Consider the following 21,083-nt stretch of genomic DNA (forward strand, 5'->3'; position numbering starts at 1 on the left):
CTAGACGGAGCCTTGAGCACCTGATCAGCTGTGGGTGTCCCTGTTCAGTGTAGGGCAGTTGGACCAGATGGCCTTTAAGTGTCTCTCCCAACTCCAACAATGAAGTTAAGCATGTGCGTAATTGATGTACTGACTCAGTGCCTGAGACACTTTATCCACAGTATTCCTGTAAAATCCAGAGCCTTATAGTGGACAATTCAAACTGGGGCAATCTGATGCAGGTAGGCTGTCACATCTGCTGGAGGGCGTGCAGTAGTTGACAGTGCTAATACTGCATTAAAACATTTAATAAAACAAGCTGTCTTTAGCATTCATGCTTTCATTTCAGCTTATTTCCAGGCACCAAAAAGTTGATTTATTTCTTTAAAAGAGCTGTCACAAGTATAAACTATAGCACATCTTTTTTATTATTATTATTTGTATGCGTTGCGTGTTTCTTTGCTGAAGACTGGTATCAAATCTTTACACGGGATATTGAATTTAGTGCTGCTAAGGGAAAACGATCCATCTTCCCTGTGCAGAAAGCATTACGTCATGAAGGGATGGAAACAAAGAGCTCTGAGGGACTAGGATAGGCAAACTTCCCTCCTTTTACAGGAAATGGGTGAAGCCTTGCTTGAAATTATTATTCAGACGTTTTGTGCTGTGAAGGAAATGTCTCCCGATAGCACAAGCTATTGGTTTCCTGTTGTGCACTAACAGTTTTGGCATGCCTAAGAATGGACAGGAAGGGCAAACGATTGGGGGCAGCTGGAGAACTTGTTTTAATGAAAAGAGCATCCCGAGTAAATGGGAAGAAATGTGGCCTGAAAAATACAATTAATAAATTAGAAGGGTGGGGGGGGGAAAGAAAGGGGATCAGTTGTTGATTGCTATGGTGTGTCTGTGAAAGTAAATAATACCCACAGAATGTCACATCAGGGTTAGAGGAAAGCAGGGGGCACTGCTGCTGACCAGGAAGTACCGTAGGGGGAAAAACCTTTTGTATCCAACCTAATTAAGAGCCTGATTCAACAAATATATATCCGGCTTCTATCCCGAGGAAGGCAATTTTTGGAAGTTTTCACAGATCCAGGATTATTTTCAAGCAGGGCCTTATTACAGAGGCACTTTCAAGTGCTGTTTTCCAATGCCAGTGTATAAATAGCACTGCCACCAGGTCCCCAGTCCACCTCAGCATGAAACAAAACAGGCTGGTGCCTGGTACTTGGTTACAGCATCAGGGGCTTCCAGAACTCTTTATCTAAAAAGGGAGGTAGCAGTGAGGCAGGGAGAGGGGATTGTCCCCATCTGATCTGCCCTCGTGAGGCCCCATCTGTGTTCAGCTTTGGTGAGGCCCTGGCACAGCTGCCCAGAGAGCTGTGGGTTCCCCTTCCCTGGAGGTGCTCAAGGACAGGTTGGATGGGCCCTAGGCAGCCTGATTAGTGGATGCAACCAGCCCATGGGAGGGGGCTGGAGCTGGGTGATCTTTAAGGTCCCTTCCAACCCAAGCCATTGTATGATGATATAATTATTTGAGACTTGTGACGGCAGATACTGCATTGCAGGGCCAGTGCCCTCCTTTCCTGAAGGCACCAGAGGACACACATGGGCTCTCCAACCTGATGTTAAGCCTTCAAAACATTTAAAGTCTACTGCTAAATTATATGAAACCTGCTTAGAATTTTGTGTTACGTATTTTTGGCAGCAGCCGATTTTACTGCAATGATTGTTTTGATTGTATGGAAATTCAGGTTATAGAAAACAGCCACCTATTTCAGGAAACAAAGCATGAAAAGAGTCAGTCTGTGCTTGCTGACCCTTGAAAGGCTTTTGGTAAAGTGTTTTGATGATGCCAAACCCACAACAGTTTGTAACAATGTGCCTGAATTTCTCTTTGGATTTAATTTAGATGGAATTTTAAAACCCATGTACAACAATATTTCTGCTTTCTACCCTTAGAAAAACACAAACCTCAGTCATGTTTGAATCCCATTTTTTTTAACATATCCTTTTAAATATTTTTGTTTCCATTTAGGACTGCCAACATTACCATGGAAACCCCCAAAAATAAAGACTTTCCCAGCCTTGTGAGAGCGCACCTGCAAGGGCAAGAATGGCCGTCAGCCTTTGGCCCATCAAAAGCGAATCTCCTTCATTCTTGGTGTCACCTAAGGACATTTTTCTACCATCGGTATGATTTCTTATCTCAAAACTTACTGAAAGTACATACTTAGAATGTATACCATTTGAAATCTTGCCATGGACCAGTAGCGAGCATCTGTTGCTATCCAATAGCTCTCTTCTTAATATATGACCTTAGCAGATTTAAGCATGATCAAAGTCAAGAATATTTGCAGTCAGTAGGATTTCTGTACATCACAACGTGAACATTCTGCTAACAAATGCTGATTCATGTGTTGTATGTTCCTATTGCTTCAGTTTTTGCTCTCGGCTAAGTAGATGAATGACTATTTAGTGTTGCTACGTAGCTGTCAGATTGTCAGACAGCAGTTGTGTGTTGGCATTAGGTGGGCAGCATTCCTACACAGGCATCTGTGCTAAAATGACCACTAAGAATTTAGTCGTATGTGTTCACAGATACTCTTTAAGGTGGATTGGTGTTGCAGACAGGAGTAAGAGTTGAATGCTCCCATGAAGGTGGGTGGGAGTCCTGATGGAAATCAAATGAAACTGGAATAACCTTACCAGTGTTATTAGGTGGCAAATCGCATGGAAACTGCAAATAGATGAAATGCATGGGAGTTATTATTCAGGGTCACTTTTGGGGGGAATGAAGTAGAGAAATGAAATTAATTGTAGAGGAAGTTGTAAACTGGCATAGATTTCAGCTTTGTCATCATAAAATTATTCGTGATACTTTGGCTGGATGCTCTGCATGAGCTGCCATTTCTTCCTCCTAATGTTAAAATCACCTCTTTTGTTTGTTCATGCTTTCTGGAAGTGATGAGATTGAAACAGCATTATACCACTTCAACTCAATAGGGAATGATTGCAACTGAAAAGCATTTATTTATTTGGTGTGAATCATTCTGCATTGCATTTCAGTTCCATTCCGAAGGGGAGCTTTGTTTGTCTTTTCAAGGATTACTTAAACATAAGAGGAAAGGAGAACCAGTCCCTGGCACATTTATTTTGCTAATACTGCTGACACATACCTCACTTCATAGTGCTGACGTCTTACTAAAGGACATCCAGGATAGTTTCTGTGTTTATTGTTACTGCGCCAAGTCTTTGCCATTGCTTATCAGGATGTTTGTCAGAGAGAATAAGAAATAATAGTGAGATACTAACATTAAAGAGAAGGCTACATATAAAGATGGTGGGGTTTGCTGCCAATGTTTATGGGTTCTACCTTGCTAGGTGAGCTAGATGTTAGATAGCTTGCTCTAAAAAAATAAGCTGATGTTCTTTGGAGGAAGTTGCCTCTTGAAGAGGACTGATGTGTTGTGAAGAGGATAACAATATTATGGCAAAATTCAAGCTAGAGACAAGAATAGGCCTTATTCCTCTTAGTTTAATCTAGTTAAGTTTTTCAGACCACTTGAGAGATAAGAGTGCTTAGCATATGTAGTGTGAAACTCCCTTCCATATTACAGCAGGCATGTTCTGCTGGGGAAAGTTATGTTGCAAGGTGAGCTACATGAGTCTGTACATAAACTCTCAGAGGCTCCTTAATTGCTGACACACACGTGTCCATACTGACAGCATCTCAGCCCAGCCACATGGAGTACAGATCTGCAGTGTTCAAAACCAGTCTGTTTTAACATCTTGATGCGGCATTTGTGCACAGGGCTGCATCAAACCTGTGGCCTTGTCCATGGCTGGTTCTTTCTGAGACCTGCAGGAACTCAGTGGCTCTCATGTCAGGAGCCCTTCTCTAGTCCCTACCTGAGTTGGTGGGTGGGTGAGATTCTAATCAGACAAATGGATGGATTACTGATAAGTTGTATTATTTGGCCATGTGGCCTTAAGGCTGCTGCCAGGCTCATTCTTCAGCTTGATGACCATAATGATTTTGGCAACAATTGTAGCTGCTCCCATCCATTCTTCCAATAATTTCCATTGCCCTTGCCAATTATTTTGGGGATCTTAGCCTTTCCTTTCACAGCGATGTGTTTTTATGTTTCACCATCTCTGAATGGTGATTTATGTAAGTAAGTCCCTTTGTGGGTGCTGTCCTGGGAGCAAGTTTTAAACAGAGCTTACGCTTTTGAACCAGCTAGTGACAAAATGATTCAGACAATGCTGCCGTAAATAACCTTTCTGCAGTCAAAGAATGAAAAAGAGAAAAGCCTCAGCTCTCCATTTTGCTGGACAGGGCACACAACGAAGCATACAGTCAGACAGAAAAAAAAACCCACACTTATAGGAGAGTTGTCAGTAGCGGATTCCAGCTGTTCCTTTGGATATAGCACACAGAGGGACTCCCTGCACAGAACTGGTTTCAGCTGCATTTTATTCTATGGTTTTGTCTATTTTTAGTATTTTGTCAGCCCCATCAGGCTGAAACAGGCATCTTCATGTGTATTTTAAGCTGAAAGGAAAGTCAGTGAACAATACTGAGCCCATACAGAAACAAAACTGGTATTATAGGACATGAAACTCCTTGCTCTGAAGCACTGTTAAGGCTTATTCTATTAAGTCCATACAGGATATCCAGCTCACATCTTAGCCTACTGGGGGAAAAAAAAAGAGTTCCCAAACGTGCTTGAAATACTAAACTACTCCCAGGAGGGAAAACCTAAACAAACAAAACCCCCCTCACCGAACACATCCAATCCTTCCCTAATTCAAACAACCACTAACACCGTTATCACCTTCTGCCAGCAACTCTCTTTTGTTGATCGAAGGAAGGCTTATGCTGCTTCCATAAGTTTTTGCCACCTCTGTACATTACATGCTGTGGATACTCAGCCTGTTCCTGGGTGCTGTTGAGTCTTAGAGGTGCTGACACATAGAAAAGGATTCTGTATCAAAATGATTCTGCCTTAAGACTGTATGGTGACAGGTCATTACGTCACTGCCAGTCACTCGTGCCATCCTTTACATAACAGGCCAAACAGCACAGCGATTTTAGCAGAATGCATTCAGAATGAGGCTGCCTTATTATTAACATATACTGGTGTATGTACGTATTACAATAAAGCAGATGGAGTATCTCTCATTACCATCTGCAACTCATGAAATTAGGGTCTGCTAGTCTTAGAATTCTGATACAAGAGGTTATATTAGTAATCAAAGCTGTACTTGGAGAAAATCATCAGTTACTACCAGAAATAAAAGCATTTCAGATGTCATTTCCTTGAATATGTGCTTAATAGTTTCAAGTCTTTGAAAGCATGTTCCAGCTACTCCCCATCACACAGCTGCACCGACTCCATGCTCTTTGGATGCAGTTCAAATCTTGTTTTCTGTATGACAAGATCTTTTGTCCACACTGTAGTTGAGCAACAAGATGCATGCGAATAACCAGACAATGAAAATACCTTAGCAAACAGGCAGGGTTCTGGATCCTAAAGCCTTAAAGACTGGCGAATCCTTCAACACAAACAGGCACATAGCTGTAGTACTGGACACACAGTTAAAATGTGCCTGAGATGGCCACTCCCAGAAGCAGGTTCTGGATCCAACTTCTCCTGCTCAGGTTGCCAATGCAGATTGTCCAATAGTGCCGGGTCTCCTTGCATCACCCCACATCAGGCTCTGTCTCAAAGGCTGCAGGACATCTCGGCTGCCTGGCTTCAAGCATGTGGTCTCAGCACAGGGGCAGCTGGAACACAGGGACGTGATGGGGCCAGGTAATGCTCAGAGCCTGCAGGCATTGCAGTGTTAGGGATTAGATGCTCAGAGCAAAGTTGAATATTCTCCGAGTACGTCAGTTTGTTCATCAGCCCAAAGTTTGCTCCAGGGTTCTGATGGGAAATTTAATTCAAAGCAGTTGTGAAGTTTTCTTTTTCTGTAGGACATACTCATCTCACCAAGCTTCCCTATCCACTGGATCAAGGAAACTGCATAAAATTACACATAGGTATGCACAGTTTCATAGCAAATGCAAATACATACTTTAAATGTGATGTAAATACAGTGGATTGCATTCAAGCATGCTGGAGGTCTACTTAAAGACCAGCATTTGCTTTTCTGAAATGCATATGTAATTCATAATCGCCTGCAAACTCCTATAAGCTCTTCATGCTTCAAGGCTGAGAGACTTGTATGTGATATACATCACGATCCCCAAAGAACAATGGCAAAAGAAAACAGGAAAAATCACTCCCTATTGAGGGTTTCTCTGAGGCTTCAAGGACAGCTTCCAATTAAAGCCCTACAGAAGGGCTGATCTGTGGAACGTGACAGAGGCTTGGTATTATCACGGCGTACGTCAGTCTGATGAGGTGCCTACAGCACTGCCCTACCATTACAAACATGTAACACCTCCGAATGTAGTAGTTCATCTGCCTTGAGAATTAAGTTTGTCTTTTGCAGTGCAGCACGGTCTTCTAGACAGAAGGAGAAAGAGGGGAAAAAAAAGAAAAGCATTTATCATTCCTTTGCCAGGCAGTTTGGTTTGAAAGAAACCAGATGAGTCGCGCATCATTCATCTGAGGAACAAATCTACTCCACAGATTTGTCTGAGAGACAAGTGAACGCAATCCAAAAAAGCTATCCGTTTCAGAATGGGAGGCTTGAATTCCATCCAACAGCAAAATGCATGCTGAGTAGCATCCATTTATTCAGGACAGTAATGGCTTCTTTTAGAAGCACATCGCCTTCATCGTTTGTGTTCAACATGGCATATATACCAACAAAAATTCCCATCTCTGTGAATGCAGGCTATCTGCCAGCTCTACAAAGGGATTTTTTTTCTTTTTTAAACAGCTACTGAGCTGGGGCTGTTGCCTGCAGAGCAGATTTTATATGTTCAGTCTTCTGTGATCATCAGGTCTGAGTGCACAGTAACTGGAATTCGTGAGCCTTTCCAAGTCACCTCCTGAGTAAAGCCCTGAATGGGCAGTCCCAGAAGTGAAGTGAGGAACAACTTCTCTTCCCGCCCCTTTGGGCAGCTCACATACGTGCTTTCAGCAATACCTGAAACGAGAATAACACCTACATCCACTTCACTGGGACTGACAGGAACAGAAAGGAAACGAGAAACTGATGAAGTGCTGAGCCAGATTCACTTGCCGAAAAACTCTGTTTTCTTCCCTAATGTTTTTGTGGGTTTTTTTTAAACACTTCTTCATTTTTGCTTGTATTCCGTTAAGGAAAAAAAAAAAGAAAGAAAAAAACTTGGCCCACAAGTTCTCAGTGCCTACACAGATGAAAGCTGAGAGAGGCCTTAAATGACTTCAACAGGAAACTACTGGGAAGGGGAGTGGTCTGTTTTCTGACAGTCCCATTACACATTTCTAGGAAAAATCTTTTCAAGTTCTGTGTACGAAAACGAAACAGGATTACAGCACTGCCTCCCTTGGAGACAATCTCAACAACACTTTTCCTGCTCCCATGCCGGACTGCTGCAAAGTAATTCCCTTTTTCCTCCCTCCTTTTCTCCATCTATCTCAGGATGTCAGGCTTAGGTTGAACGAGATTTCAGACTCAACACACTCAATGTCTGCTCACGGTTTCTTCCAGGTAATGTTCAAGAATACTTCGTTCTGCAATTGCATTCCCAAATCCATCCCATTACCCGAGCCCCACAAACTGTTTAGTGAGCTCAGGAGTTTTCCACTTAGTAGCGATGACAAAGCACTGGACTACTGCGAAACCCATGACAGAGAAGCTGAGCAATAGCACACACCAGCCAAATAGATCACTGAGGTGGAAGGTCATCCTTGAACTCTATTTCCATTTTTCCTCTCTTGGTAAATTGCTCTGGGAACAATCCTCTTTTCTAGCATAATGTAATCAAGAATTAGAAAGTCACCACCGCTTACACAGCACAGCAATTCCTGGCCTGACTGACTGTGCTGGGAATTTCAGCTGATGTCTCCACCCAAGCAGCATGTGGAACCAATGTAATGGCTAACACAATTCAGAGCTTAAAATGGAGTGATGCTGCAGTTCCAGCTGGTCTTGTAACTCAGTAAGAGAGATTTTTGGAAGCATTATAGGAGAAATAGAAATAACAGAGGTGAGGAATAGCTCCTAGTCTGATGATGCAAGATAAAAGCAAAGTAGACAGCATTACACAGCACCATGCTCAGAACCAAGGCAGCATGGGAAAGAAATGCATTATTTTTATCTCTGATTCTAGAACGCCCACAGCCTTTTATATATGGAAAGGTGATGATATGTAAGAGCCTAGGGGTAAAAAAAAAAAGGTTTCATTCTGCTGAAGGAATAGATTTGCTGCATGAGCTAGACAAGGCCCTTAACAGGTACTGAGACTCACAGTACACTGCTCTGCAAATCCCCTTATGGCCTGAGAGCTGCATCTCCCTCTGCATCAGCTAAATCCAAGCTAACTCTAGAAAGGCCTTCTCCTTCCTTGAGAACTGACTTATACTTTTTGACCAAACAAATATCTACAGGATTCCTTAGTCTCAACATGCAGAGACTCCGAATCGCTGACAAGGCACGATGAAAAGGATTAATCTTACCCTCAAATATACCCCTGTGTAGGTTCCTGCCTCTAAGCAGTTCTCATTTGGCTGCTAATTCTGTCATTCCATAAGTAGTTACTATTTAAGCGTATTTTGCTGCGTAATTTGCTGCCTATCCATTGCCCCTGCTTTGTGATTAACTGTCTTCCCAACAGCACCTGCTGCTCTTTGAAGGCAAGAAATACCGTCTTGTAGAGAAGTCAAGCCACAGTCTTCAGATGGGAAAAAAAAAAAAAAAGAAAAAAAAAAAAAGCACTAGAAGCATTTGAGGAGAAACAGAAAAACAGATAAATTGGTGAAATCACCCACAAAAATAAATGTGAATGGTAACGTATAGAAACGTAAGGTGGATTTCTTTGAAGAACCTCAGATATCACAGTCAGAAGTATAGAGGTTCTAAAGTAACATTACAACAAACGCCCTGAGTGCAACATGCTAAACCTGCACATCCCAGTTTCCTTCCTGCAGGCAGAAGTAGAACTCGCCCTGCAAACTACATCTGATCAGCATCTCTCTTCCTAAGTACACTCTAGAAGGCTTTAATTCCCTCTTAACCTGGTCTGGAGGAGACAACTCCGTGCTCTCTAGAATAGTGATAAACAGTTTAAAAACTGTGCTTGAGGCTTTGCAAGAATCCTCAGACACGCTACTACAAATACAAAAAGCCTCTAAAATTACTAGGTTGAATTTGTCATCAAACCAACTTAGGCAGAGCTTTGGCTTTTCTGCTTAGAAATGAACTCAGTATCATTTCACTCAGTCATTAGCCGGGATTCTTTAGTTCTCTTTAGTTCTGAGGCAGAATTCATATGCAGTCGATACAACCGAAGCACTTCAGCTGAGGGGTTTTCTAAAATAAAACCGTAGGATGTCAATGCAAATCAACTGTCAGTGCAAAAAAAAAGAGGTATTTCAAAGTGCAATAAATTAACTACACAGCATCTAATGAACAAAAGGGATATTGATTGTTTTCCAGACCACTTCTGAAAGCAAAACAGAGAAGGGAAGTGGAACAAGCTCAGGCAGCTATTGAGAGTTGTACAACTTAAAGGATTTTCCTGCAGATGTGCACTAAACATTATTTGTGCTTTATTTCATGGCCAGGACTGATATTCCCTGGATATCAGCGATTCATAGGAACTCCAGCAAAGTACAGCTTCGCAGGGAAGAACATGCAACACCTCACAGATCACAGCCCTAAGAAGGATCCCAAACTACATCTTACGTATGGTGAGACTACTCCATCTTATAAAATCATCTATAGGAGAGGAAATATCTAACAGTAATATCAGGTTAACGTAACAAAAACCAAAACCAAACATGTGGAATTGTGGCCAATGCAGTTGTTGATTTTTTTATCGTGTTTCTATCAGATAGAATTCGGAACTTTTAAAGGCTGTTTTACATCACCTTCTGAGCACCATTCTACATTTGTGGAGCGCATTTCTCATCCCGGGGAGACTCAAAGGAAAAGGGAAAAGAACACAGCAAAAGCTTCAAAGATGTGAGTACATTATTTCATCCCCTTGCGAGTGCAATGTGTTTTCTCCTTTACAGTGACAAAGCACAGAAAACAAGATGTAATTAAAGCAGTTCCTCTGCCAAATGAGAGGGACCTCATAAAGAATTGGCACACAATTCTGATTTGAGCTTTCTTGTCTTAAAACTGAAATTAATATAGGATGCAATGCCAACAGAATCATTCAACAATTTATTTTTTCAAATGCAAAAGACTGCAAAGTGCTGAGGCTGTAATCAGCTCAAGTGTCCAAAATAGCAATATTGATGGAAATAGGGATTTGTATGTAGTACAGTACAAGCCATCATGAAAGAGAACCAAAGAACATTTGCCATTTTACCTATGTACCAAGACAAAAAGGCTTTAGTCTAAAATGACTTTTCCTCTGGTCTACCCAAATGAGGAGTGTGTTTTTAGCCACAGAATGTGACTTTGAAATGTGGGATGAAAATAGTTTTTCTCGGGAAGTGATTTTCACATTATTATATGGAAACTGTCCATATGAGGCAGATAGGGAGAGAATTGGACAAATCCACCAAGCAGGGTTTTGTTTGTTTTTCAGTTGGAGAACAAAAACATCAGGCAATTTAGAATCAAAGATTAGAAATCTGTGGTAATACAAGCTAAGCTTGAGGTAAAGTTCACCATTAATGTGCAAGATTTAAAGGGAGGCTCAAGGCCCACTTATAAAAGATTCAGAAATACAGTTTTACAGTGCAGTGCAAATCCAGATGCTGCCTCTCTCTCACTGAACTCACGCTGCCGATTAACTGAATGCACAACATTAACAGAACAGCAGAGTTAATTCAAAGAGAGCCAGGAAACACCACACGAAGCCAAGGTGCTACTCTGTTGAGCTGCAAGAACTTTGCTAGCCACTAACCTACATCTCACATTTTCCAGCTAACTCAGCACCACCCCAACTAAAGAACACCCCATAAATACCTGAGGTCAGAATTCCCTTTCTTCTGAATAGGGTCAAAGCTCTCTGACAAACTGTGTGTGAAACGCAGTTCCCAGGAATATGGATTACAGACAGCTCTTCAAGATGTATTTTGAAAGGATGGATGTGGTATTGAGGTAGCTGGAAGTTGCATATAGAAATAGCAAGAGCAGGTATATTTGTAATGCGAGCTGAACCTCAATTGGCACAAACTATCTTTAAGTACACGGCCTGTATGAGGATAGCATGCACACAGCACAAAGGGATCTCTGTTCCACATCTGGGTGTTGTACCAGGAGCAGAGGGTGGAGGGAGGGAGGTGAAATCTGTGATTCTGATGGGAAGGAAAGATGCGAGATGCTGGCATCTGGCAACCATAAGAGCAAATGAGGTAGAGCCGGGCCCCTGGCTGTCCTCCAGCTAGGGCGTATGCAGGGATCACAAGAGCTGGTAACCCCCACTGGGAGGTCAAGATGGTAGGAACAGAATGACAGCGCACTGTCCTATTTCAACTGAAAACTTCTAACTTTAGAGAGTACAACTAAAACTCTACCAAAACATTCTATGATTAATTTTACAAAGGTATGCAGTCACGCTTCATCACAACCAACCAGACCCACAAAACATCCAGGCATAGAAGTCCCATTACATTCACTGGGAGTTCAGCCTTTATATACCCTTACAGTCCTGACCAAATATTTTAAGTTGGGCTTTTCCCCCCTTGTTTTAAGCAGGAGGTACAGCCCTCACTTTGAGACAACTCTCTTTCTCTCGTAACGATTTTCAGACTTGAATTTCACTGCAACTCTTTGTGAGCCCTACACCGTGCAGAGCTTTCACCAGCAGCACTATCTGAACTTCCAAAGATGCATCTCTGCAGCTTCTGCCACTCACCTCAGCTGCTCCAACGCTACCAACTCCACTTACAGGCTGTTGAGACAATCTTCTCTATTATGACAGTCACAGGACAAGACGATGGTTTCTGAATGAGTTACTGCCTAAACTCAGTACTAAGAGCATTTTAAACAGCTACATTTGCTCATAGATTCTCGCAGTGCCGAGGACCAATCTCAGCTTCTCAAGAAGCAAGCTTTTAATTATGAGATGAGAAACAATAGCTTAGTTCAGCATGAGAAAGAATACACCCACTATTTTTCCATGTTCCATAATTCAACAACAGGCCAACCAATTGACTTGAAACTTTCAAAAACATCTAAACTGAAATATAAGGTTCAATTTCCTATTTATTTTTTTAAGCCAGAACCAGAGATTGAAAAGTTTCCGACTAATGGCTACTTCAAGGTAATAAAAGGGGGAAAAGTTTTTAAATTATGGATCTAACATTGCCAGAACGGATTGATTCCATAGTAAATTTTTAAACAGAGAGTAAATTTTTAAACACAGATTAAATTTGAAGCATTTAAATAAGACCATCACATTAACTGCATGGCAATCCAGAAGGGCCAGAGGGCCTATAATAATTTGTCACACTGCACATACAGACCTCCCTGGCTTCTCTTTACTTTTTTTCCTATAGGGCGCCCATTTAGAATGCAAACAGGGGCCAAAGCACACCTGAGCAGCATGCCTTCCAACTCAGGAGACTTCCTATATTTAATGTGAACCAGACTGAAGCAATACATACTGAAAAAAGTGACCAGAAAATTGCACTGTTTTTCACTCTGTGCTTTAAAAATGTAACTCTGGAGGCCAAAATTACTGTTTTGACCCTGTCCAGCAGTTAATGACAGCACAAATATAATCAACAGAACGTTGATGCCCAGAGTTTCCTAGGCACTTTCTAAGAGAGATGGAGGAGCAATTTGTATAGACCAAGTGAAAGAAGGTCCCATCAGTGCCACAGTTGCAGTGCACAACAGACACTGCTTTTTCAAGCACTCCTAGTGGTGCACCTGAGTTTCATCCAAAGGAAGTGACACAGCTCCTGAAGTCCAGGCAAAGACCAACCAGACCAGCCCTGTGCTCCAAGACCTGACGAACTCAACTGACTGAATAGACTGGAGAGTAAAGCATCCTAAATGGCTGAGGAATAAAAGCAGCTCTAAACTACCCTGTTATGAGTTCAGTCTCATACCCCTAAGTGCTCCCAGCGGTAATGGTACAATTCACTGAGAGCCTCAAAGCAATCTGTGGCAATGGTGACGCTCGACGTCAAGCCTCTCCTCCTCCTCACTGCCTCATGGAAAGGTTCAGAGCAAAGAGGTGAGAGACACAAGAGCTCCCACAGCCGCTCACACCAAAGGCTGACTGAACAAATTCAGGGCTCCAAGCTGCTCACAGCAGCCCAGCATACCACTGAACCACACCCCTCAAGTTATTTCCAGAAATCCTAACATGACTGTAGTCTGTCTTGGGGTTTCCATCTGAAGTTCAGAACCTATAAGAAATGCTACCGCAGCATTCAGAGCCGCATTCTGCGCTTTTCAGGATTCTCTGTCCTTAGGCTTCAGTAGAGCCCTGCTGCTCAAACAAACTCAAAAGAAAACTGGCATTTAAAATACTACAAAGTAAGTCAAACCCACCAAAAACTGCTTGGAGATACCTGCAGTCATTCATCCTAAGCTAATTTGATTTTAAAAGTAATGTTAAGCAGATTGCTAGTTATTACTTTGGAAGTACTTATAATTTTGTTGTTGTTGTTGGGGGAGGAAAGGAAGGACAAAGGGAGGGAGAAGAGAAAAATCAAGCTATTTAGCTTCCTAACTATTTAACATAAAAACCAAAAGAGCTCCATCTGGCAGCCAGCAGGATTTCTAAATAATCTAAATAGTATCTACATAAGAACCGGGCCGTCTATGGAGTCAGACAACTTCAACTCTTACAGCCACAAGAAGCCTTTATTAACATAAAAGGAAATTATTGAAAAAAATTAAGTCAGAATGGGAACAAGAGCCTGGCAAGCTGACAAAGGACCCCAGGAATCTCTGCATTAATCTTGAAATGCAGCTTTTGACTTTGTCTGCATATAATGCCATATACTGTGTGGTTTAAAAGAACAAACAAAAACAAACAAAACCCTGCAGTTCAAACAACTGCAGCATAATAAAACCAGCCCTAAGAAAAGATTCAGATTCATTAAAATCAGTACATTATTCCTCACTTTGGAATACAGGAGGACTCCTATTGTATCAGCACAGAGGAAAATACTAATAAGTAATTACGCAGACTTCACTGAGTCATGGAGATCCCTCATATCCATGGACATCCTTCTTCATTAAGAAAATGGCTCATAATACTATCAATTATGTCAATTAAATATACCTTTGAATAACTCTTTACATAAAATTTTGATAATTCATAATTTCCACATAAATAAACAACTCTCCACGTTTAATTTCCCAAGTTATTCCTAGGAAGGAACTGGCCTTCCATTTCATACCTAGCCTGTACATTTTTTTGCCCCGCTTGTGAATGAGTTAAGCCTGGTGGTGTTTTGGTGCATTGCACAAAATACTTTAATGGCCTGGATGCCACTTTCAAGCTGCTGCTTGGATTTTCTGTGTCTTGGCAGAGAGCCCACAAGTGACACCAGCAGGCCCCAGAAAAACGTGTTGTACTGATCCTGTGAAGATAGGGCAGAATTGGAGCTCTGCTCTTCCTGTAGCTCTCCTGGGCTCCAGGAAGAGAATTTCTATCTTTGTCATTGCCCATCTGGCACTTTACACGGGTAGCAAGAACAAAGAATTGGAGTAAAATGTTCTGCTCCCTACCATCTGCTTCTGCTGCAAAGTCTACACAAAGAGCGTGATGGGGAGGGGAGTAAGGAGGGAAAGGGGGGGAAAAAAAAAACAAAGAAGAAAGCAACTTTAATTTACCACCAAACAGTTCTGGCAGGTACATGCTTTTGCCTGTACTTCTCACGTCAGCCCTGGAGACCCACTGTTCCCTACAGCAATACAGCTGTTTGACACAGCATCTCAAACGCTGCTAGCCCCATGTCTTCATTCACAAGCATCCTGGAAAAAAAAAGAACCCCTTGTTTGAGATCTGCTTTATTGGATCAACCTCTGTTGTATCTAGAACAGGAAAATTCCTGTGGGTTTCATAGGAGATATTACCCTACAGACTTTCTCTGGTTCCACCTCCTTTCCCATCAGCCACATTCCCTCTTGCTGCAAGGCTGCATACACCATGTGTTGGCTCGACCCCTTCTGTCTCTGACAGAAGTTTGGCCAAAAAGAGCAGATTTTCTGCTACTTTGATCATTTCCTGTGGTAAAAAGTGAAGGGAATTATCTGACCCATGGTCTTTTTTTTTTTTTCTTTTCCCCTCTTAGTTTTGAAAAATAACAAGGATTTACATTTGCAAGTTCCCTTAAATAGCGTCCTTACTTTTCAATAGCACTTTGCTGCTAGTTGACTGGTTGTCTCACTGAGCTTGTAACTTTAGAATCAGAAAACACATCCCTTGGATGTCAAATTCTGCTATTCAGCTTCTGCATTAAATCAACACAAAAACTTCATTACGATGAAGAAGCAACCAAAAGGTAGCATCACATTCACATGCAACACAAAAAGCAGCAACTTCTACCCTGTTAAAAATTCTCACATTTAAGAAATGAGCTTAATTCTCTTTTGGTGTGGATCGTGTTATTTTTGGCTACCAACATGCATTGCATAATGTGTTTAGAAATATGTTAACCCTTTTATTAAATACACCATTAGAAGAGATCAGTGATGTATGTGAGATAGGCAGCCTGAATCACCGAGGTTCTAAGTCAGAATCCAATGCTTGTCTAATCCTATGTTGAACTAGTGACGCTACCTGCCTACCTAAACAGTGTAAGAATCTGGGCAACAAAGACCTCAAGTATGAGGCCAAGTGATCACTAGTGAGTCTATGTGGCCTGAAATTGCACCCTGAGAAAAGAAGTCCATCGTGTATTTTTTTCTGTCCCAGAAAATACAAAGTAAAGTATGAATATCCCCACTGAAATCAGAATTAATATTCTATAGAATTACACTCCAAAGCAATTATTGCAATCCACATCTTTATGAAAGCTTTTTTTCCTGTTAACCATTCACTCAGAATACACCAAAACTGTTGTTTGCTTTCCTATCAAAAGCCCTTTTTTGATCTTGGCTGTGTTAAAAAGGCGTAGCACCGATTTTGCCTTGAGCTGAGGCCAGAGCAGTGCACGGCTACCTCTGTCATCAGTGGGAGTTCTACTCTGGAAAGAAATGAGGAAGTTATACACATATTTATATACATACGTACTTCAAAATATACTCCAAAGTTGGGGTGGAGCAGGGTAGGATTTGCAGTACCCTTCTTACAAACAGAAATTGTACTAAACCACTTAAAATATCACAACAACGCAAATTGGCACTATGATCATTAATAATATATTGCCTTTCATAGGCAGAGATGATAAAGAAGCTGTGCTGTGATCCACACAACCTCATTAATAATGTAACAATGAATCAAAAAGAATCTAATTAGTTCAGCGGTGCCAAAAATGGTTAAGCAGAAAGACAATAAAGAACCAGTAGGACATTTTGTTGTTTTGTTTTGCGTTTTCTTTCTCGTCAGACATGTTGCAGAGCTGCCCTTCAGAATCCCTTGGTATATGTGGAAGCAGCCCCAAATGCGAGGCACAGTAACGTGAAAGCACCAGGCTAGACCAGGATGAAGGGTACGTGTGTGGAGCAGGCCCTGCCCCAGCCGTGGGCCCTGCAGGCCTCTAGCTCTGTCCCCACAGGTCCTACACGAACTTCTGTCCCATCTCAGATCTATGCAGAGGAAGGGTGGAGCCGGTTCCTCACCTCCCTTCTGCAGCCACACAAGATAACACATCCTGAAAGCATTATGTTTGCTGCAGCCCCTTTTTCCTCCTTCCCCTCAGCGTAACTGCAGAAAAAAAAGGAAGGGCAGGCTGGGACACTATCTCGGCCTCCACGCAGACATGCTGGAAGGGAGGGAGATACAAAGGATAGCTGAGCAGACAGCCGCAAACACTTAGGAGGCACAGGACCTCCCTGTAGATGGCCTTGGCTTCCTCTGAGTCCCCCGGGAGCCCTACAGCTGTTCCTGCCATCCAGATGGGAAAACACGCATGCACACACACGAGATTCCCTGAGGAAATACCTGGGGAGGGCTCCTCCGCTGGATATTCCAGCAAACAGGACTATCTAAATCAAGGTTAGAACAGCATGTGTCCATCTGTATGTGCATGTATACATAGACAGACACATATGTACGTGAGAGAACTTTCTCACTCCGCTGCATCCATGTCTCTGCTGCACACAGTGATGGAGTTAGGCTGCAGCAGAGAGTGTAGCTGTGAAAGTCACACCTCATGGGAACACTGGTTGGATGGATTCTCCACCAAGATAAGTGTGATTCATTGAAGTCAGAAAGCTTCATTTCAAAATAAACAAGACCCAGCACTGTGGTCCACTATACTGAAGGAAAACTGTTTTGTCTGACCCTGAAGATATGGATATATAAGCTTAGGGTGCATCTACTCTGACAGGAGGTATCTGTCCACTACAGGCTTTACTCATGTTTGAAATTAAGCACCACATACAGGACAAGACAAATATAAATGCTATTACAGAAAGACCTTTCACTGACTGTTCTATATCCACAACCAAAGATCTGCTTCTTTAAGGAAACAAACAGGACAACAGCAGTACAGAACAAGTTTAAACCACAGTAACAACAGTTTTAAGGTACATTTTCTAATAGGTTTCAACACTGTTCAATTTGCAGACCTGTAAGGAAAAAACCCAGTTATGCAATGGAGCTGGGCAGACAGATGAGGCCTACACACCCAAAGACCTGCTTTTTGTATTTACTTTTCAGGGAACGTATAGAGGGCAACAGATGGCACAAGCTGAAATATCAGGCTGAAAAGGCCATTGCAGTTATACTGACTAATTGCAGTGTTCTCTTAGGCCTGCTCACAGTTCCCAATAAATCCAACTGGAGTTGGACTAGACCTGAACATCAGGTAACTTTTCATGGTATCTGCAGCACCAAATGTCACATACTTGACAGAAACCTGCACTGAACAGCTCCAACACCAACCTCTGAGCCATCCAGTGCCCAGCCCAAACCATCACGCTCCTACACTGAATAAGCAGGGCTATCCAGCAGGTAGGTTTATTCACATCCCAATAAGTCCTTCATGAAAACTCACAAGTTTCACACACGTGGCCCAACAACATCTGCAGAAGTTAAAACACACAATCGTCTCCAAGATAACACAGAATGCTGATAAAGACAAAGCCAGCCTATGTCACTCCGCAGCAACCACCAGTGCCCTGCAGATAGAGTAATCCCAATGCACACAGCACTGCCTGGTGCTCTGCAAATACAATGACAAAGTATCTCTATCTCAGACATCCGTCCTGAGGAGGCCGGACAGCAGTTAGGAAAATAAAAGAGTTGAATTGAAGCCTGTATGCTGCTGTCTAGAACAAGTTACATTTGTACCACCCATTCCCTGGGGAAAATGACACAGAACGCAAACAGGCCTCGTTGTTCAATTATTCAACTATTAAGAGATTCACAGGGAAAAAAAAGACATCTGAGAAACATAACGTTTTAATAGATGAAATAAATACTCCAGTACATGCAAGATAAAAACTGACATTGGAAAAAAAAAAACAAAAATTAAAAATCACTTCTGTTATAGTGTAATTTGTTTGTTTGTTTAAACACTCACAGTAGCTTTTCCCCCAGTTTTGGAAATCAACACATGGAAAACATAATCACAACCTCCAGTCCTTCCGCTCCTACACACCCAATGGCACTTCTAACCTAACGCTTGATGCGAAACTAATAAAAGAAGTCATACAGAACAAACCCAAACCAAACAGTAGCTACATCCATCATCTACGTGGTGCCGTTTTCTTCTTTTCAGGTTTCAAATGAGGTAACCTTTTTCCTGCACAATCAAACAGTGAAATTTAGAAGGGAAGTTTCGGAAGACAAGACAAGACATACTTTAAAAACCGCACCCAGCGCGATTAAAGCTATTTTTTTTCTTGTTTTTCCTTTTTTTTCCTCTTTTTTTCAGTTCAGATACCCCCCACCTCCCCAGATATAAAACTTCGAAGCAGTCGCTTTTACCGCTTTGTGTGAAGATCTGGTTGGATAAAGGAACATTTATCTGCAGGTACTTGCTCAACTTTAAAGTAAAATGAAAAGAAGCCCAAAACTGGCTGCCTTTAGTTAGTACGTATGATTTGAATATGCTGTTCTGCTTCATTCACCACGTGAAATCAAAGGATTGGGCTCATCCAAGCAAATTCTTTGGTATACAAAACAGGGGTGAGGAGGTGGGATATTATTTTCCTTTAGCAACGACTGAGATCTAAACAGAAGGTGTGTGTGGGGGGGGTTAATTCACAGAATTGGAGTTCACTGGCGGTAAAGTCCTGGGTGAAGATCTTTCTCTTAGTGCCTGAGATAACAGGTTGCAACCATCGGAGACGGCGCAAGCCGAGTTCCTCAACCTTTCCCTGTAATCGCTCATTTTGGTGCTACTTTCGGGGTGTTGGGCTATATCCCTGAGGCATTGGGTCAGGAGCACACAAGCAGAAACCACGCTCATGGCTCCTCCTAGGATAGCAGTTTGCACAGCTTTGCCCTCCGGATTGATGGTGGCAGCTTTACCCAAAAACTGGGGCTCAGTGGCAAAGCCCACCAGAGCATAGACAGACTGCACCAAAGGTCCACTGAACAAGACGCAGCGGTTCCTGGTCAGCTCGCTGGGTGAAGTCTTGACCTCCTTGACACACGCCAGGAGGGCAGAGGCGCTGGTGCTCATACATTTGACACTGAGTTTGAACTGCTCCTTAGCAAACTTATCCTTGGATTTCTCACTGGCCAGCACGCAGGCGTCTGTCAGGAATTTCAAGTTCTTGGACATGTTCTGGGAAACCTCCAGCAGGAGCTGAGGGCTCATATCTGCCAAGGGGGTGGTCTTCAAGACCCCGCAGCCGTGCTCCACCTCGTGCCGACATCGCGTCACCTTGTAGCGATCCACCAAGCCGGGCATGGCAGGCTGGGCCCCCGGAGTCTCCACTGCTGCCAGGTAAGCGGCGTGGGCAGAGCACTCGGTCAGGGAGACCACCAGCTCCCCCATCTCCATCAGGCTTTCCCCCACCTCCCCGAAGCGTCCCATATTGAGCTGGCTCTGGACGTCGTGGGTCAGGATGGAAAGTCCTTTGGTCCTGGCGATAATCGTGTCCCTGCACTTCTCGAAAGACTCGCCGAAGACAGACAAGCTCTCGGTGTTCACCGGCCTGGTCTCGCTCGACAGCAGAAGCAGATCGGCCACCAGTTGCATCTTGATCTTGCAGTGGTCGCAGATAGAGATGAGCTTCTTCCTCTGCAGGGAGCTGCCGCTGGGGATGCCGCCGCCGGACACCTCGCTGCTGGACTTGCCAGAGCCGCCGCTAGCCATAGCGCCGGGGGGGGCCTCGCATGCCGCTCGTTACCCCACTGCCGCCGCCTCTGCCGCCGCCCGAGCAGTCCCGACTGAGCCCGGCAGGATCGCTCTGCCTTTTCCGCAACATCATTCCATTAATCGCCGGGAGGCAAGAAAAGGCTCTGGGCGCCGGGGCTGCCGTGCTGCGGGGGGGGGCGAGCTCCGCCGGGGCTCCCGCACCGCTCCGACTCCAGGCTCCGCTTTACGGCTGTCCAGCGGCGGCTCTTCGCTCACCGGGAGCCCCCCGGGCCGCGCTCCGGCATCGTGCGGCTTATCGATTTTTTTTATTATTATTATTATTAATTCTATTTTCCCCCCCTCCTCTTTGCACTTCCCTCCCTTCCTCCGGCTGCGGGATCCTGCGCAAAGTTCCCTTCAGGAGACGGAATACAGCCCGGAGGAGCGGAGCTATCGCGGGGCCGCAGCCCTGGGGGCCGCCCTCCCGCTGCCCGGGCGCTGCTCGGAGGGGCCGGAGGGGCGGCGGCTGCGCACCATGTGCCGCCCCCGGCGCACCCGCCGCGGCCCCGCGCCGCCGGCTCGCAGGAAGCGCTG

At 43.5% G+C, this 21,083-nt stretch overlaps 1 protein-coding gene and 1 long non-coding RNA gene across 2 annotated transcripts in view; one reads left to right on the forward strand and one right to left on the reverse strand.

Moving 5' to 3' along the window:
- LOC107318798 overlaps positions 1–8,828 on the forward strand; it is a 41,737-nt gene extending 32,909 nt beyond the window's left edge. The window contains exon 12 of the long non-coding RNA XR_004308566.1: positions 2,018–8,828. This is a non-coding gene — a long non-coding RNA (uncharacterized LOC107318798). The remainder of the gene's footprint in view (positions 1–2,017) is intronic.
- Positions 8,829–18,622: 9,794 nt separating this feature from the next.
- Positions 18,623–20,621, reverse strand: TLNRD1 (talin rod domain containing 1). The gene has a single exon (XM_015873041.2). It carries the CDS (start codon positions 20,505–20,507, stop codon positions 19,440–19,442), a length of 1,068 nt encoding a protein of 355 aa, XP_015728527.1. The 5' UTR covers positions 20,508–20,621; the 3' UTR covers positions 18,623–19,439.
- Positions 20,622–21,083: the final 462 nt, after the last annotated feature.

This window comes from Coturnix japonica, chromosome 10, assembly GCF_001577835.2.
Source record: "Coturnix japonica isolate 7356 chromosome 10, Coturnix japonica 2.1, whole genome shotgun sequence".
In the NCBI taxonomy this organism is placed as follows: domain Eukaryota; kingdom Metazoa; phylum Chordata; class Aves; order Galliformes; family Phasianidae; genus Coturnix; species Coturnix japonica.

Excerpts from the sequence above, each read along its gene's own strand:
- TLNRD1 (XM_015873041.2), bottom strand. The coding sequence starts at position 20,507 with ATGGCTAGCGGCGGCTCTGGCAAGTCCAGCAGCGAGGTGTCCGGCGGC.